General features: G+C 42.4%; 1 protein-coding gene and 1 long non-coding RNA gene across 12 annotated transcripts in view; one reads left to right on the forward strand and one right to left on the reverse strand.

The window, feature by feature from the left end:
• Nucleotides 1-18,144, forward strand: part of pleca (plectin a) — a 102,826-nt gene that overhangs the window by 55,422 nt on the left and 29,260 nt on the right. For 6 of the 11 annotated variants that reach the window (XM_071500105.1, XM_071500106.1, XM_071500107.1 and 3 more), the window contains 4 exons: nt 12,016-12,077; nt 15,084-15,173; nt 17,377-17,454; nt 17,643-17,735. In XM_071500105.1, coding sequence (XP_071356206.1) covers nt 12,016-12,077; nt 15,084-15,173; nt 17,377-17,454; nt 17,643-17,735 — 323 coding nt within the window. Of the gene's footprint in view, nt 1-572; nt 754-4,989; nt 5,141-8,886; nt 9,325-12,015; nt 12,078-15,083; nt 15,174-17,376; nt 17,455-17,642; nt 17,736-18,144 lie in introns of those variants that run through there. The other 5 variants (XM_071500108.1, XM_071500109.1, XM_071500110.1 and 2 more) reach the window with 3 other exon arrangements.
• On the reverse strand, nt 2,302-5,121 carry LOC139633965 (uncharacterized). The gene is made up of 2 exons (XR_011693870.1): nt 4,984-5,121; nt 2,302-3,140 (listed from the first exon to the last, which is right to left on the reverse strand). It is a non-coding gene; the product is annotated as an uncharacterized lncRNA (long non-coding RNA).

The following is an 18,144-nucleotide window of genomic DNA, read 5'->3' on the forward strand; positions in this document are numbered from 1 at the left end:
GGTGGATCGCACTCGCACTTAGTTTTGCCTCTTATCAATGCTGACCCGAGTGAGCGTGTTTTGTGTGTGTGTGTGTGTGTGTGTGTGTGTGTGTGTGTGTGTGTGTGTGTGTGTGTGTGTGTGTGTCACACAAAACAGCCTTATATATTATTAACTCCTGCAGATAGGCTGCAGCAAGCAAGGAAAGCAGTCAGCCGGTTCCTGTAGGGCAAAACCAGCAGTCACTTGAGCCATAGAGGAGGAGGTCAGGGGAGCCAGGTTGCTTGTGCTGGGAGAATTAGGTCTAATTTTGAAATAAGTGCAACTTTAAACAACAGAAAAGAGTGGATAAGGAAGAAAGAGAGGAATTGTTAGAGTAAAGTACAGGGGAAAAGGGGGAGGGAGGGAGGGAGGGAGAGAGAGAGATTGGCCACTTGTGCCAGAGGACTGAGTCACAGAGGAGAGGGAGGGGTGTGCTCTTTCGTTCTTCTCTCTCTTGTAAAAGTCACGGACAACTTGGCTGCAGCGCTGCTTTTAAAATCCGGGATGGCACCACACCCCTAGACGCCCCCACCCCCCTCCCTCCATTCCCCCTCACCTTTCACCTCCCCCCTCCCCAGCCCTCCCACCTGTTTCCAGAGCCCGGGACTCTCCACTTTGTACCAGGCCCGATGCCGACAAGCCCCCCTGGAAATGTGTTCCCAACCCTGGTGGTTGTGGGCCACATTATTACCTTGATCGTAGCCTGGCAGTGGAGAGTACGCAAGAAGCAAGGTAAGAACAGCTGGAAAAAGTCCTCGCTTCGAGGCATACTTCAGGAGAGGGGACGGTACTGTCTAAAGAAGAAGGTAGCTCAATGGTTTTTCTGTGCTAACAGTTTCTCGCCGGCTGTCCTCATCCGTCGTCTCTGCTCTCTCTTGTCCTGTGAGTTTTTTGTGGCGCACACTCCCTCTCTCTCTTCCTCACTCCCCCCTCTTTTTTTCCCTCACACGTCTCGGTTTCCTGTGGTATGGAGATGTTGCAGTTAACCCTGTAAATGCTGACTAAAATCTGATGACGTAGGAGCTGGAGTGTTCTGCCCAACTGAGGGGTTTTGGCTTCGTCAAGGCTTTTGACGTGCACACCTCAGCATCAGCTTTGCTCCTCTGCTCGGGTTTTTCCTTGAATAGTGCCTTTTTTTTAAAAATCCGAGTTCTGTCTTTGAAGAGATCTGGCTTGAGTTGTGTTGCTCTTTAAGGTGACTTGATGCGAGTTATTCAGAGTATCTTAGCTTCAGCTGTGGTTACTCCTGTATTGTCAATGAGCTTGTTTGGCCGGTTTTTCCCTGGAATTTTCCGTTTTAAAAGTTAAACACATCCTCTTCACGCGCCAATCATGTGGTGCCAGGAGAAAAAGAATTAAGCTCTGATGAGCCTAAAGGTTACCCTCTGGGATCTGCGGCTTTCAATGTCCCCAGACACACCTCAGAGAGGCCCATTTGAATGTTGACACAGCTTGTTGTAATGGTGGCTGTCAAACACACCCCTGCAGGCGACACACCCTCAGGCAAATTAAAGGATGTCTTACTGACAGTCTGCAGGTGCAGATTCCTCTTTCTGTCTCTGAAAGTATCATGAGAAACTAGTTTGGCCACCAGGCACTAAAACAATGCAGCATATTCTCTATGGACAATGAAACTGCCTTAAACAAAAAAAAAAAAGCCTTGAGTCACATTATAACCTGCATGAACTTTTTGTAAAAGGATGCATGCCATCTTGAAATGGTTGATTGTTTTGCTAAAGTGAAGCCAGGCACTGTACTTTTACCTGATCACTCCCAGTGGTCTCGTAATAAACTCTACATTCCCTTTCAAAGGAAGACAAGGAGGACACACCTTGAGTAGATAAGAGTAGTTTTCACAACAGTGACCTGCCTGAGTTTGTTATGACCGGCTGAGTTACTTTCATAGCAGTGACAGGTCAACAGACACAAAAACCTTCTCCCAACAGGAAAATGCACATGCAGAGCCTTAATATGCAAATCAAAGACCAAAAGCAAAAACTGAGAACAAATTAAAAACAGATCGTCCAACTCTCCGCTCCAGCATGGCCACATGTATTCTGTAAACTGTGCTCGGCTGAAGTCCTGGTCAAATAGTGGCTGCCTGGGAGAGTCGTTTGACTGGCAAATTGAGGGCAAACATTGCACTACAAAAGTAGGCCGCATGCTATCTCTACCTTCTGTCAATATCCCGGCCGTTTTGCATCTGAGGAGATCTGCTTTCAGTTCTGTGTTTGCCGCAGTGCAGACAATAAGTCTACACCCTGTACATCAGCAGCGGTCATATTCCCTCTTCCCAGCATCTGTCTGTACTTTAATGAGGTATTTTAAACAGAGGAGGGAGGTGTCGCCATTCATTTACATTTGATTTTTATCATTATTTACATTGCAGGTACAGTGTTGCTTGCAGGATGTAAGAATATAACTTTTCCACTTGTGTAAGTTGGTCTGCAAGGTGCCTTTGACACAGTGGGAAGGTGGAAGTAGGTAAAAGGGGTTCTACCCAGTGCCAGGTTTAAAAAAAGCTCAGAGTGCCACACATGTCGGCTGGCTCATGGTAGTAAACTTGACACTGGGGACGGTGGACTGTGTATCCTGGTTACAGCCATAACAAACTGGAGGAGGAGGTCTTTGGTTTTCCTTCACGAGGCCTCACGCTGATCCTCGGGACCTGAAAGGGAACTGAGCTCTGTGTGGGTGCACAGATAATCAAAGAGTCATTATGCGTTTCAATAAATCATAAACCATTAGGAATTCTGTTAGAGGCTCCTGTTCACTCTGCAATGCCGTCCCCTGTTGTGTTTCCCTCCTCTTTTCCTTTGAGATTTCCGTTAATGACTTTTTGACTCTCTTTGAAGACTCAAAAGATTAGAAGCTTCACAACACCGGCCTGAACACTGAATATGTCTAATCCATTTAGGAAGCCACACCCAAATCTGCACCAGTGTTCATGGACAACCCAGCAGACCGGCGGCTGTGTCTGCTAAACCACATGCCACATACAACACGCTGCAGGATTGGGTTTAGATTTTGGCTCGTGGTGTGCAGCTGTGACTCACTTTCCTGTCTCCTTTCACTGTGGCGGTAATAACAGACTTGAGGAGGGAGGACAGCGCGCTCCGCTGTAATTGAAAAGTGAAAAAACATGCTGTCATTGAAGGACAACGAGTGCTGAAAACAATGCAGCCCACCATGTCCCTACATGCCCTTCACAATAACCAACGCAACATAAAACACATTAGTGGTGAACCTCTCAGGCTTGTCCTCTGTCATACAATACATACAATACAGTGCACTGTGTGCCCAAAGTCACACTGGGGCAGCAGCTCTGATCTATGTTTACGTTTCAAAGGGTGAAGAACTAGCAACCGTGTCTCCTCGACACACTGTGTGAAAAAATTTGAATCACTCCTCTGAGGAAGTTTGGCACCAACTCCTCCAAAAATCGGAACACTTGTAGCCCTGGTCAGTCCAAGATTTAAGACACATGTAGTGAGCGATTTTGTCTTTCATTTATTAGTATTAATCAGTGCTGAAGTTAGTCAGTTAGTTGAAGTTCTCTTGGTCCTAAACACAGACGTTGGTTTTGCTTTAACATTTGAATGTTGTTGAATAGCACTGCTGTGACTCAGAGAATTATGCAGATCAGATCTCATTTCTGATTTGAATACGGTTGACGCACGGTTGACGCAAACATGTTTTTTTTTAACTGACAAAATCCATAAAGAATCTCAAACTACATCAAATACATAGGCTGTGGCTTAAACTACTTTAGTTAAATTTTGTTGATTCCCTTTTAACGAACCTTTAGATATTTACCAAATAGGAGGCTTTTAAATGAGAAACGTGTTCATGTTGTATGTGTGCACAGATGCACACTGTAATGCACTTAAATGATCTTTACTCTTACTAAAATAATAACTTGGGAATTTACTCACAAAATAAAAAGCTAAATATTTTTTCTTTTGTGATATACAACTAAGTAATTTCATGTTAATGTAAATATATTGTTTGTTTGTTTTTAAGTCTTGGATCATTGTTCAGCTTGTTCTGACCAGAAATATACAGATGATTGTTTTGTTGCTGAAAAAAAATCTTACCTCCTATTATTTTATTATCTGAGGTCCAGTCTTAAATCCAGGCTGTACTCAGAAACCACTCCCCCTCTGTAAAGCACCTGTATTGCCATGATATAAAATGTATTTCTAGTCACAAGGATTTGTAGTTTGCCAGTTCGCTCCTGAATGTGAAGTATTTGAGCAAAGAAAGAGGGAAAACAAGACTCCCCTGTTGGAGTTATTTATTAGCAACAGCTGTTGATGTGGAGGGAAAGTGATGAATTATCACCGCGGGCAGACGCTGCATATGCGCGCTGTCAAAGCTTCACTGTGCCCCTCTGTGAACAGCCACTGCTCACGGTGAGACAACAGAAACGAGCTCCTGTCTTTGGTTCTGTTAATCACACATCAGTGTAGTTAGTGCGTCCTCCCAGAAGGTATTCTGCTCTGTATTGAGGGGTCCGGGGTTATGTAATCCTGGGAGAGGCACAGCCATCACACATGCTAAAATAGGGACGGAGCGTGTAGTCCTCAGTAGTGTATATACCCCTGCAGTGTGTATATCTGTGTGTGTGTGTGTGTGTGTGTGTATTTCGGGGTTGTCCCTCCCACGCACGCTTTAATGGCACATATCGTTATTACGCGCTGCGCATGGAGGCGACATGGAGGAGGATGGAGCAGCTCTCCACTTCATCTCACTAAACAAAACAAAAGGGGGCTGGGCTTGTGAAAAAGTGTCTGCAATCTGATCTCACCCAGTGTGTGTGTCTGTCTGTGCGTGTGTGTGTGTGTCTTCTCCTCCATGTGGCTTGGATAGAGGAGAGAGAAAAGTTTTGAGGGCTGGTTCCACACACGAGAAATACGCGGGTCGGGGGGCGTTTTTAGGAAAGTCGCGGCGCGAACTCACAGCAGGATGGCCGAGGTGGAGGAGGCGATGCGCGCTGCCGTGCCGTCCTGGCACGGAGGCTTGGAGTGGGAAATTCTGTACCGACGAACTAATTACATCCATGAAATGAGCTGCGAAGAAGTGGGGTCTCATCTGTACAGCCGCATGTGCTGCGCAGGTAGGTCCGAGCGCGCCGCCGCCGTCCCCATCTCTCAGCCGCTGTAATAGGAGGAGGCTCTGGTTGGGAGGGGCTGCTGGGCGGCTGGTGTTGATGATATTCATCTTTTCCATGCCTCCACCCACAGTACAGCAAGCTCTGAGGGTCAGAAGAGTGGGCGTCCAGGAGGTTTCTTAGCAGAGCTTTGTTTGAACTTTTATTATTTTATTAGTAGTTTTTTGTTTTTTTTTTTACTTTTATTGCAATTTTGTAGAAGTGGACACATATTGTATGTAAGAAATGATCAGTGAGGACGATCTCCACTACCACAGAGCAAAATGTGCTGTAGAGCTAATTGTCAGAAAGTCATCAGTAAATGGTTTAAGTGATTTTTATACCAAAATCCGCACACTCCAGCTTCAATATTCAATGTCAATAATTTTTACTGATAACAAACTGAATTTCTTTTTAGTGGGTTTGTTGGATGAAACAATCTGGGAACTTTTCATCATTTTTGACATTTTAATGCAACAAAGAATGAACGCATCCAGCAAGAAAATAACTGGCAGATTAGTAGATAATGAGATCAGTCATTAGTTCCAGGTCTACTGTAGCATTAACGACTTGGTCACAGATTATTCAGATGGAGGTCTGTGGTCTAAAGGCTGTGTTTGATCTTTGATGAATTGTGTGTCTCAGTATTTTGCTGTTGCTCAACACACCTCATGACGTGATCACATTTGAATACACAAACTGTCAGTGACCGAGTAAACAGTCAGGTTGTGCAGTGAGAGGCTCAGCAAAGTGAACGTAAACATTACTTAATGTTTGTTTACTCACTGATGATGCCCCCCCCCCACCAAACACGTGACAGAGATTATCTGTCGTTTCTCAGATCTTATAAATGTCTTTTATTTGCTTGGACTTTTAAGTGCTGTGAGAAATCCTTTTTCCTCTCATAGTTAAAGTTCTCCTGAGGTTTGGGGCCAAAACTGCTCTTTTGGAAACCGTCTGTGTGTTTTTTGCTGTGTTGTCACGGCAACCACTCTCCCAAATCATTCTTCCCACAATCAGTAGTAACAGTCTATAAACATGAGTCAACACTGCAGGGCCCAGAGTGACCTTGGACTTCCCTTACAGTAGTCTGAGCTCTGATTCAAAGAGAAGAAGGTTGTCAGCTACTAGTTAGACAGTAAAGAGGATTAAAGTCAAGCACATTCAGACTGGACTCATGTTTTGTAGTGTAGCCTTCCTAGCAGTAGAGGGAGACAAACAGCCTTGAGCAATAAGCTTATAATTAATTGGCCACAGCTGTAGCATGTGAAGATCATAAATCCAGCAATTATCCAGTCCCCATATTTTCCTAACTGCAAGACTGTAAACACCACGTGTGGCTGATTGTGTGTTTTTGTACACATACTGACTGAAATGATACTGTAAGGTGGAGTCATCAGTCCCTTATAATTATGGAGGGAGAACACAATGTGAGCAACTTCAGGGTCAACTTTAAATGGCATCATTGCTCAGTAAGTGTCGTTGCCTTTTGGGTTCATTGAGTTCATTGTCCATCTGCATCGCCCATATTTTCTTTCTTCCGACCACCTATCACCACTTGGGTTTGTTTTGAAAAGGAATAAATTCCACACAGTTATAATAACAGACAGCGCTCTGTCTTCTTCTATGGTAGAGCATACTTTCATCCTCTCTCCGTTGCCAGCTTCAGGTTGGCTCGGCCCCATAATGCCCTGGGGCTCCCATTCCTCACCTTGGCGCAGTTCCACCCTGAACCATCCAACATTCATACCATCATCCCTCCATCATAAACCCCATCAGGACCTGTGAGCCAGATGATACCCCGTGTTGGTTAACATTCCTGTCCTCAGTGGGACCGACCTCACATGCTGTCACTTGCACAGATGAACAGGCAGAAGGAGATTTTTAGGGTTGGGGTGGTGCTATCGCAGAGAGGCGACTCCCCCTGTCTGTGAGGAGGGTGGGCGCGCCCTAAGCAGGAATGCATAGACTTGCACGCTTCTCACGACAGAACTGTCACTGTAAAACTCCTATCAGCTCTCACTACCCGGGTTTATCAGTGCATGTTATCAGTAACAGGGAAAGGAGAAATATCCACACAGTGATGCACTGTGTGTACCAACCAGCATGTTGTTGATAATGGCTGATAGGACGACTTTTTTTTAAGTAACCATTATGTCAGAAAAAGTGCTCGTACCTCTCTGTTACATTTTAAACATTAAATCAATAAATCAAAATTATTCTTATGGCAGTGTTCCTTGAGATTGCATCATGAGAACAAAGGGCCGCACAACAGTGCAGCAGTTAGGCAAGGAAAAGCAATCACAAGTGAATATTTGCAATTTTCTGCATTTTTTTTTCAATAGGGTTTCATTTATAGTTCATACACAGCCTATAGGGTCGGGTTGAGGTCCCTTGCAGGTTTTAATTTCAGCAGCTTCCATTTCTCAAGCCCTGACAAGCTGCCTCCCTCTGTTGGCATCCGAAAAATCTCTCCTTTACAGTCTTATGTGAGTATCTCCACAGAAAATTGATGCTCCCAAGGGTGAAGGGTGTTACAGGTATTTATGCGCTATGGGACATGTATGTGATAGTGTGAAGGTGCTAGTTTAGAGCACCTGAACCAAACCTTGCAGCAAAAAAGCAATGCTGTGTTTTATTTGAATCAGAGATGATTTTTCTGCATGGAAAAATGAGCAAAAGAAACAATTCTGCTTTTCTTTCTGCTCTCATGCACACAGACACACTGTTCTGTCAATCGGCCCAGAGCCACAATAACTGCTTTGTGTCTGGGATCATTTCTGCAGCAGTGTGGTTTCTCCGTTAAGAGGTTTTTGAAAGCCTCTTACTGCCTCTGCTGTCTGTCTGTTTTTTTTATTCATGTGTGGTATTGCATTGGCCCAGCAGACAGAAGCTCTTACACAAGATTGGAAATTCATCTAAGAAAAATCGTCCAAACCAAATGCTTCAAATAAAAGTAAAGTCTCCCAGGTTGTTCTCATTAGAAATCTTAAAATGCTTCTATTCTTCCTGCTGCTGGATTCCCTCCTGTAGACAACGCCCCCCCCCCCCCCCCCCCCCCAACCCCTTTAGAAAATGCCTGCTGTCTTCCATGTATGGAAACAAAACCTTTGGTGCCAGTTTCCCCGTAATTGTGTTCTGATGCAGGAAGAGTTCCTGCTCAATGTTTTCTTGTGATTGTACCATGTCGAGAAATGGCTGAGGACGTCGTTTCCACTGTCTTGCTTTGCTGCCTCCTGGCAGAGTCTGCATGTTCAGGGAACAGGGAACAGGCTTTTCATTGAGGCTCTTGTGTGCCATGTCCAGTCATCCGGCCTCCAACCACACACTTGCGACTGCTAGCTCGAGCACGTGGAGTTCAGTTGGGGTTAACAAGCTCCAGTGAACCAATGCTATAAAGCTTGGTATAAATGAGGGAATGACCCCTTTTTCTGCATTAGAGATCTGCACAGTTTTTTTCAAAATTAAGTGTCATGCAATAGTTAGTTGGACACACAGAAGAGTTTTGTGCTGTGTTTCCTACAGTAAGATCAGAGTTAAAGCTGCTGTTTCTGATAAACAGCTCTGTTTAAGTGTGTCCTAGGGCGTCAGTGCATTTGGATGTTATCAATGCAGGGGCCTGTTATGTTTGGGTGGTCTGTGAGGGTCTTTGGTGAGGTGTGGTTTGGTGGGTGGGCTCGGGGCCGGGCCAGGTTGGGGAATCTTCCCTCTCACTCCACAGATCACTCTGTGGTGAATGACAGCCTCTGACATTGCAGCCCGCAGGCAGGCATTTTGCAAGGGCTGGTGAAAAAAAAAAAAAAAATAGGAGCATAGAATGTGAGAGAAAGCAAACGGAGAAAGGGAGGAAAAAAGGCAGTAAGACTAAAGGAACTGAATCAGTGGCTTGAACACTCCCATATAACTACAGGATCTTTCACTGTGAAGCAGTGTTTCAGGCAAAAAGGAGAAGTGGAAGTCTCATACAGGAGATAACATCGCCTCTCAACCTGCAGAGGCTTATGTTTTTGTTTTTGATCAGTGAGTTAACGCAAGTATGGCAATGCAGCAGAGATTCAGAAACTACTCCTCTGACAGTGTGGGTAGTGACGGGGTCTTCATAGAGGACTCTTACTACCAGGGGATGCTCAAGGCCATGGATTGCAGGAAAGGTAGAGTTTGTCATGATGTTTAAGCTTGTGTTGGTGGTACTGCTTTAGACTGTGTATTTTTTTCTTCTGCTGAATTCTTTGATTTGGAAATATAAGTTGGACCAATTTCAAGTTTAGTTTGTAATTTTTTTTCTCAACTGTTGAATCTCTCACTCTAGTTTTGAAGTCTTTAGTATTTTGCTAGTATTTCAGTATTTTTGCTAAGACGTCTTTGGTAATTCCATGTAAGGTGGGTAATTTCATGTCCGAATTTGCACAGAATCCAATTTTCTCTGTGGTGGTGGTCTTCTGCCTCCCTTTTATCAAACGGGCCACACCCCTTTATGTGTCATGGCTTTTCCTCCTTTTATTGGTCAGCTGAGCTGACACCCATTTTGAGAAGAAAAACAGAATAAAGAGAAGAAATCTTTTTTACTCCTCATGCTAGAATCTGATCTGAATATTTGCAGCAGAAGAAAGATTGTCTATTAAACTGAAAGAAGAAAAAAGTAAAATGACTGTGACAGTTTACCTAACAATGTTTTCTAATGCAGCAATCAGTTGCATTAACCAGACAAGTGCTGAAACCAAAATTTTAACTAAACAACAGTTTCTTCTTGTGACTTAGAGGATGAAGAGAAGCATCCATGGCTCAGTCCATAGCTCCAGGCTACAAAACTCAGCCGAGCAAACACATTATTTGTGAGAGGGATCAGTAAAGTTTGCTTTTCTGTTTTGGAATGTTAAGAGCACCTTTCAGTCTCTGTCTGACTTTGATTCCTGACATTGTATTCGGCAGCATGAAGAACCAGCTGTGTCCTGAGCAGCTGGAATAACAGTCAACGTGTCAACAGATTGTTTTTAAAACAAACCAAAATCCTTTTTCTGATTTAATCACACTCATCTAACCTGGATGCAAAGTCATGTGTTCGTGATAAAATGAAGTAGTAGAAGTCCTTGGCTTTTGAGGGGTTTTTTCCCACTTCCCTGTTTCGACTCTGAAACGGTCACAAATGTGTTTGTGACTCATCAACATAATGCCACCCTGAAATGGGCGTTGGCACCACAGGATGTCATCTTCTTCTTTGGTTTCTCTGTTCCCTTCCCATCTGATCACTTCTCTTACACCAGCATTGATCTCACTTCTTATCCAGAAAATGCAAACAAGCTCCTTACACTTTGAGAAAATTACACATAGTGGCTTTAACTGTCTTGTTAGATGTAAAACAGTGAGTCACATTGTGTCAATTCCTAATCACTTCTGTTCACAGATTGATTTGTTTTTTCACATCACACTTCTGTGTTTGACAACCAGCCTCATCAACTTACTGAGGCTCTACGGTGAAGACGTGAACGTGCACACTCTCTCTCCAGAGTTGCTGTATGGTTGATAAAATTCAGGAAAAACATACACAACATACACAGTACCTGCTGGTATGTGCAAGTCCTGTTTGGAATAATCTGACTGTGAAATCAAAACCCAAAACAGCACAAGTCTTGCAAGACAGGACACGTTCCTGTGGAGGTGCTAATCTGGGGGATGTCAGAGGTAATTTACTGGTTTCCCCTGACAAGTACGACACCTTTCTCTTTTTGTTTTGATGACATATTTAAGAGGGAGTACAGGTTACTGTCTGAGTCATCCACCGCATCTTTTGCAGTTTATAGTCTCTGTGACATCACATGTTCAGCGCTCTGGCTTCTGTTTTTTGGGAGAGCACAAGTATTTCTCAGACTGTCTGTGACCCTGGGAAAACTGTATCTTTTCTTTTTTTGATTTCAAGTTATTTTTCCCTGTAGGATCCCATCACATTTGGGACCTTTACTGTGGGTTTGGATGCTTAAACTCACTAAATACAAACCCTGTTTACTATACTCATCTTCAAAAGCAGTGGTTAGGGGTCACAAAAAAATCTTAGGGGTTGTGGGATAGCTAAGGATAAAGAAACGGAAAAATAATTATTTGTGAAAAGCAAAATAATGTTTATTTATTATGAGTTTACTCCATTTTTTCCTTTTTTCTTGTGGACTGGCAGATAATTTTACTCCCTCTGGCCTCTAAAAACTATTAAAATAAATCAATAAGAAGTAAAAGTAATGGCTATCTGTTCACAACTGGTTCACAACTGTTCACAACAACTATGCAGCCTGTCACAATGGGAAACAGGCAGACTTTGCTTCCATTAAAGGGATCACAGACTAAAAGGTTTATAGTTTGAATTCTTCAGTGGAGCCATTGATTTTCAGTCATTTCACAATGTGAACAAAATCAAGTTGGAGTGACTTGGAGCTTACTTGCGATCAATGTTTCAACACTGTCGGTAGAAGAGCAACTTTCTGTGCAAAGCAATGACCAAATTGACACAATGCTTTTCACAACATCTGTGATTAGTTATTGATCATCTCTTTTGAATGCATTGTTTTTTTCCTGAAAGCCTTCTCTACAAGCATCACTGAATGCAACACCTATTAAATCCTCACCCTCATCGCAATTATATCACTTAAAAGTAAAAACCCTAAAACAGGAAAAACTTCTGCACATTTACCACACAGTTAATTGCAATTACATTAACAGTTACTCATTTGGCAGATGCTTTTATCCAAAGTGGATCACGTGTTTCCTTTTAAAGGGTCGCTGTTCAGAATGCTTGGCAAGTTTTGCTTTATTGCTTTGACTAAACTGAGCGTCTGTTTTATTTTGTCTTTCCACAGATGAACGGGACAGAGTTCAGAAAAAGACCTTCACAAAATGGGTCAACAAGCACCTGATGAAGGTAAGAACCCACTTCACCTACACTCACTAATAGAAATATTTATTGTGTACACTTGGCTAGATTTAAAACTCGGTTAATAAAATGTTCACTTCAGTTAATTTGGGGAATATTTCTAAACAAGAAGCGTTTGTGATAAACAGAACACTCCAGATGTCCTTAAATGACCCTAAAGGTTGTTCTGTTTAAGTCCAATTCCATTAACCTGGTTACAATAGGTTAGATTACACAAAAATGTTTTCTTTGGAGATACTGACCTGTCTGATCTGACTCACTGCTGGGAAACGTTACCCGAGATCAACAGGAGATAAACTGGAAACTGAAAACAAAGTAAAATCAGATTTAGATTTTCTACTCCCCACAAAGGTGAAACTCCTTGGTAAAGGTGAAAAACATCATACAAATCACTTCTCTGCACACTAAAATCCACACATCCTATTTCTGTGTGAGGGAGTGAGTGAGTCACGAACACCTGGTCTCACTTAAACAGCGGTATTCTGGGCCGGGCTTGGTCAGGGTTCACATCTGGGCCCCAGACTCTCAGGGCTCTGCAGGGGAACAGGAAGCTCCAGGACTGAATGTGAAGCCAACAGTCTTAAATATGTTTGCAGCCATGATACTGTAAAGCAATACTCGTCAAGCGTTCTGGCCCATGACCCTTAAAAAGCAGTCAGGTGCAGCAACTAAACCTGCAGCTACATTAACAATTATTTTCAGTATCAATTAGTTCATCCTGAAATTGATTGAGATAAATGTTATAGAATTGTGGTGATTTATTAATCAATTAAGCGATTTATCTAGAAAAACACAAAAACAAAACATGAATTGTCTCCAGCTTTTCAAAGATGAGGATTTCCTGCTTTTTTGTTTTTTAATCTTAATAAATTGAATATCTTAGAAATTTACACTCATAAATATATTCAGTTTACTATCATATGACAATAAAACAGCAGATTTTAGAAGCTGGAACCGGAGAATGTTTGGAAGTAGAAAATGATTGAATCGATTATCAGTCTGTTGTCAATTAAACAATGAAAAGATTTCAGTGTTAAAAAAATGAATGCACTTGTGGCACCCACACAAGGAGTAGAGCTTGTCAGAGGACAGTGTCCTGCAAATAGCTCAGGTAATGTAATGTCACAAAATAGTGCTCATTTTGAATCTGACACCCAAATATTTTGTTTATCACATGGATACATTAGTAAGTAATAATCTGTGTCACTCACGCACAACAGATATAAACACCAAAATTACAGTTGTGTGTTTGCAATTTTGTGTGCACTGCATTTTTTTCCGTATCTGTGTTGCCGGTCTCATTTTCAGCAACCATTAAACAAACCAAAGGTCGAGACTGATTTACCTGGAGCGTGTTGGCTGCTGCTCAAAGGCACGTTCGGGATGATGAATCCTTGTTTTCACACGAGAACTGATGTGTGTTAAACCGTGAAGAATGTCTGCTGTCCTCCACCTGCGTCCTGCGACGTGGTGCTCTGTCCGAGATGACTCGCAGGCTTTGTCGTCAGCCCCTGTTTCTTTGTTGGGAGAAATCCCTCAGATTTGAACTTAAGCAGGGCGGCGGTCTGGCTGCCCCTGAGGCATATTGGACTCGTGGTCACAACAGAGTCATAGGATTAAACTATGAGGCCAAGAATGCTTGATTCTCAATGGTCAGCTGTCTCAAAAGTGCAGTCTGCTGTACTGTGTCTTAAACCTCACTTTAGATTACAGAGAACGAAAACCAGACATTATTCTGTGTTTCATTTAAACTGTATGTATCCCACTGCAAACAAGATCAGACCAAATCAAATGCTGAAAAAAAAAATTGAATAGAAAATGACCAACTGTCTCTGTCTAATGTCTGTAAAATCCAACCAGCGTCTGCATGTTTGCCCTCTGTCTTCTGTCCCTGCAGTTTTACATTTTCTCACATCAAACTGTTTCTTCTTTCCATCCTTCATCCTGTCCTCCCATCCTTTCCCATCAGCACTGGAAGGGAGAGGTAGGTGCTGTCTGTGAGCAGAGTGCTGAGTGGACACACATTCATTTCTGCCTGCATGTCTCTGTCAACATTTTTACCCTCTCTCACCTTCATTTTTTTTTACCTGAGCTCTTTGCTGCTAATTTCTGACCTTTTTTTCCCCCCTTCATTTTAACACTCGGCCCTGTTTTCTAATTGCTGTAAGAACCTCGTCTGCAGTGCAACTATAGTTTTTACATGTTCAGCTGAAAGCCACAAATTACAAATACAATGAAGTTTAGGATGTAGTCAGAGGCATGCATAAAGTTTAGAGGTAGTTTCAGGAGTGAGATTACAAGTCTCAAAGGAAGATTACTTTTCTTTCTGTAGTTTTGATTCTTATTCCTTCAGTTTTTATATATTTTCCTCAGAGATTGGCAGACACAGAAACTGATTAGATAAAGAGAGATCCCAGATTTGACCAAATCTTTATTTTTTTTTTTTACCACCAACACAAGCTTAAACATCATGGCAAACTCTCCATTGTCCATTGAAGGCCATACTTAAAATAGTTGTATATATACAGTTTTCTATATATTGAGGGATTATGGCCAATGTGTTTGTGTGCTCACTCACATTTTCACCTATGAGCAAGTGGCTTAGATAATCTAGTTATTCCTTACAACTGATGATCTAACTGCTCATGTTCCTTGCTGTTGTTAACCTGTGTGTGTGTCAAATGGTACCAAACCCAATAGGAATGATGGCCAAAACTCTGAAAATAAGAATCAGCTTCTTCCCTTTAAGTTATTTTCTTATTTTAAGGTGAGATTAAGTTAATAAGTCAAACGTGATTGTACCTATTGTGAAATTCCTTGCTGCCATTGTGGAGATCAGTAACTGTTTGTCTTGTGTGAGTGTGAATACAGAGGCAGTGATTCAGCACCCAGACTGACACGATGGGAGACTGAATAATAAGAAAGGATTTCCCTGCATGGTTCAATAAAATGTCTCTGAATAATGTAAAATTGTCTCCTCTCTTCTCGGTTCAGGCCCAGAGACACATCACTGACCTTTACGAGGACCTCAGAGATGGACACAACCTCATCTCCCTGCTGGAGGTGCTCTCTGGAGAGACACTGGTGAGTTTACTGACCTTTGACCTTCAGATATTGGGATATCTGCTTCTGCCATAACCCCCCGTCCTGTCCAGACCTTTCTTCTTGTGCCCGCTGTCCTGTCCTACTGGCTTTATTTGCTGTCATATTTGTCCCAGTCTATCCATTGTAACTCAAACTGTCCTAAATGTTTACCTCAGTCAAATATTATTCTGGTGGGCTCCTTGTCTCCACTCTTGCATGTGTTGAATTTGATTCGCCAGAGATTTTTGGACATTTCAGTACATGCTGAGGTTATGCGCACTCTTTTACTTTACTTACCTTAGCACTGGTCTTTTGGGAACACACCTTCTGGTGATGTAGCCTTAAAACACTAATTTTCATTCTTTGCTTCCATCTCGTAACCTTTCTGCACTGACTTGTTTGACCCCTGGTTTTTCCTTTATCTAATTCCTGTTTGCTGACCTTTGCCCTGACCTTTCCCCCTTTGCCTCTGCCTTCCTCTCTTGCGATGCTCTTGCCTTGGTAGCCGAGGGAACGTGACGTTGTGAGGAACGTGCGGTTGGTGAGTGGCGCCTGGACTGTGGCTGGCCGCCTCCTCGGGCGTGGCATGTGTCACCACCCCAGGTGGCTGCTGGGTTGTGCATGATGACAGTCACACTCCCTGTATATTGTCCCTTTTTGTGTCAAACATCGTCCTCCTCCATTTTATCAGTGAGCAAGCAGAGACGCTAAATCTCGCAGGCGTTATGTTTTGGTATCAGTGGGTTTAAGTAGTGGTGTTGCTTCCAGATGCATGTAGATTTTACTGTTATTGTAGATTTTACTGTTATCGTTTACTGTAAAGACACTTTGTGGTTGTGCTTTGTCATATGTGAAGTGTAGGTGATAAATGTATCAAATCAATTTTATGATTGAAATTTGCACTAGTGGAAAAATATATAAAATATATATAACTCTCTAAATTGCAGTGTAGTTAAAGGACCATACAATCACCTGCAGAACAGCAAACTTTTCAGTGCAGTTTGATGATTTTAACATAGAAATTAAATAAAGTAATTGTACACTTGTTGATATTCTGATTACACTAAAGCCCCCTTTACATTGTGTGATTTTGAGAGGGATGTTGACAATCCTGAGAGAAACATGGAAAATCTGTGGTGATTCCAAAATGGCGGTCTGGATCGCACTGTAGGACACATCCACCAACAGCCGATTTAGCTCTGGCAGCTAAAGAAAGAAAGCCTGCGGAAAGATTCAGACAGGATAAGGATCAATTCTCATAGTGTGGCTGCTTCTCTGAACCTCATCTATCAATTAATCAGAGTATGACACAGACACATGACACTGACAACAGCAATTTACAGTCTTTTTCAGTTTTTGAATAAAGTTTAAGGGGAAAAACCCTGCTATTTAAAGTCATGTTTTGTTTTGAACAATACCAGGCAATAATTTAGATTCTACATACTTTTTAAATAAACTTCCAAAACCACTGCTCTGGTCCTTGAAAACTGTCAGATACGATGTCTAGGGTCAAACAAGAGTTGCAAGTATTGGGTTTCCTCACTGTATTGAAAGCGAAAAACCAACGTTTCATCACTGCAAGCTGATATGTTGACTCTGCAGCAAAGCTTGAGATTGGCTGAAAGCTTAATATGTGGAGCACTAATGCATGTCACGGCCATCACCCCTGGGTTAACTCTGTCCCGTACAGGCTTAGAACCTGTAGATGCTCATAGAATCTGCTCGATTGGACTGAGTTTCAGATAAAATCTAAGACAGTGTTATGATGTAAAAGATGTTCCATGAGGTGTAGGAAAAAGTTGTGGGCAGGTTTCAGAGAGGATGATTGAGACTGATGCTTGGGAGAATCACTGAGATCGTTTATCATTCATCATCATGCTTCCACCTGCAGACATCCTGGCTGGATCTCTAATGCATTTCAGGGTCATGTAGGGTCAGATCTGGTGAAGGTCTGGCCAAATGCTTTGATCACAACCACGCAGAATTTGAATCACACTTCAAATTTGCTTTCTTTTTAATTTGAGTTTCAAAGACCATGACTGTGAAGCTTTATACAGTAGAAGAGATCTTTGTTTTAAACACAGAAGGTGTTGCTGGACACTGAAACACCTGTTCCTCGGTCATGGGGCCTTGATGTTTGCTGATCATTTGAACCACATGTGTTCTTTCCTCCTGATGTTTGGTATCATCTCGTCTTTTGCAGCCGCGGGAGAAAGGCCGGATGCGCTTCCACAAGCTGCAGAATGTACAGATTGCTCTGGACTTCCTCAAACACAGACAGGTCGGTAAAGATTTTTATTGCATATTTATATTAAGGATGTATTTTGACATTGTTTTCTCTGTTTCCATCCTCGTTGAGTCACTATTTTTTTTTTCTTTGTTACATTTCATGAAAATTTTTTGTTATTAGTGCAAATAAAGTAACAAACTGTGATCTTATTTATTTTATTGGTGTCCACACACTTTCAGGTTAAACTGGTCAACATCAGGAATGATGACATTGCAGATGGGAACCCCAAGCTGACCCTGGGCCTGATATGGACCATCATCCTTCACTTCCAGGTAATGTACTTTGCACTTTGCTGTAAACTATGAGATTTGAAAGAAACCAATGGATGCAAAAACCGTTGGAAACAGCTGAATCACATTTCCTGAACGACATGTGGTGTTTATCTTTCAAACTGCACGCTGGCGTTGCATAAGATGACATTCTTCCATAGTATGACTAACATGCATTTTGTACAGTTTACTGTCATTACCTTGTGATTAGTTTGCTTCCACAGCATGGTAAGGAAAATCAAAGTGCTGCTCCCTGTGTGCGGTTCAGTCATCAGCTTCAATTTATCCTGATGTTGACACAGCAGTTACAGCACAGTGGAGCCGATCATTTCCAAATGGGCTTTATTGGACATTTGGCAGCACTTAGCCTCTTATACACAACTACCACCGCTTCTAGAGCCCCTGAGTGCAC

Source organism: Trachinotus anak, unplaced genomic scaffold (genome assembly GCF_046630095.1).
Source record: "Trachinotus anak isolate AG129_WGS33_773 ecotype Australia unplaced genomic scaffold, CSIRO_AGI_Tana_v1 ptg000016l, whole genome shotgun sequence".
Lineage (NCBI taxonomy): Eukaryota > Metazoa > Chordata > Actinopteri > Carangiformes > Carangidae > Trachinotus > Trachinotus anak.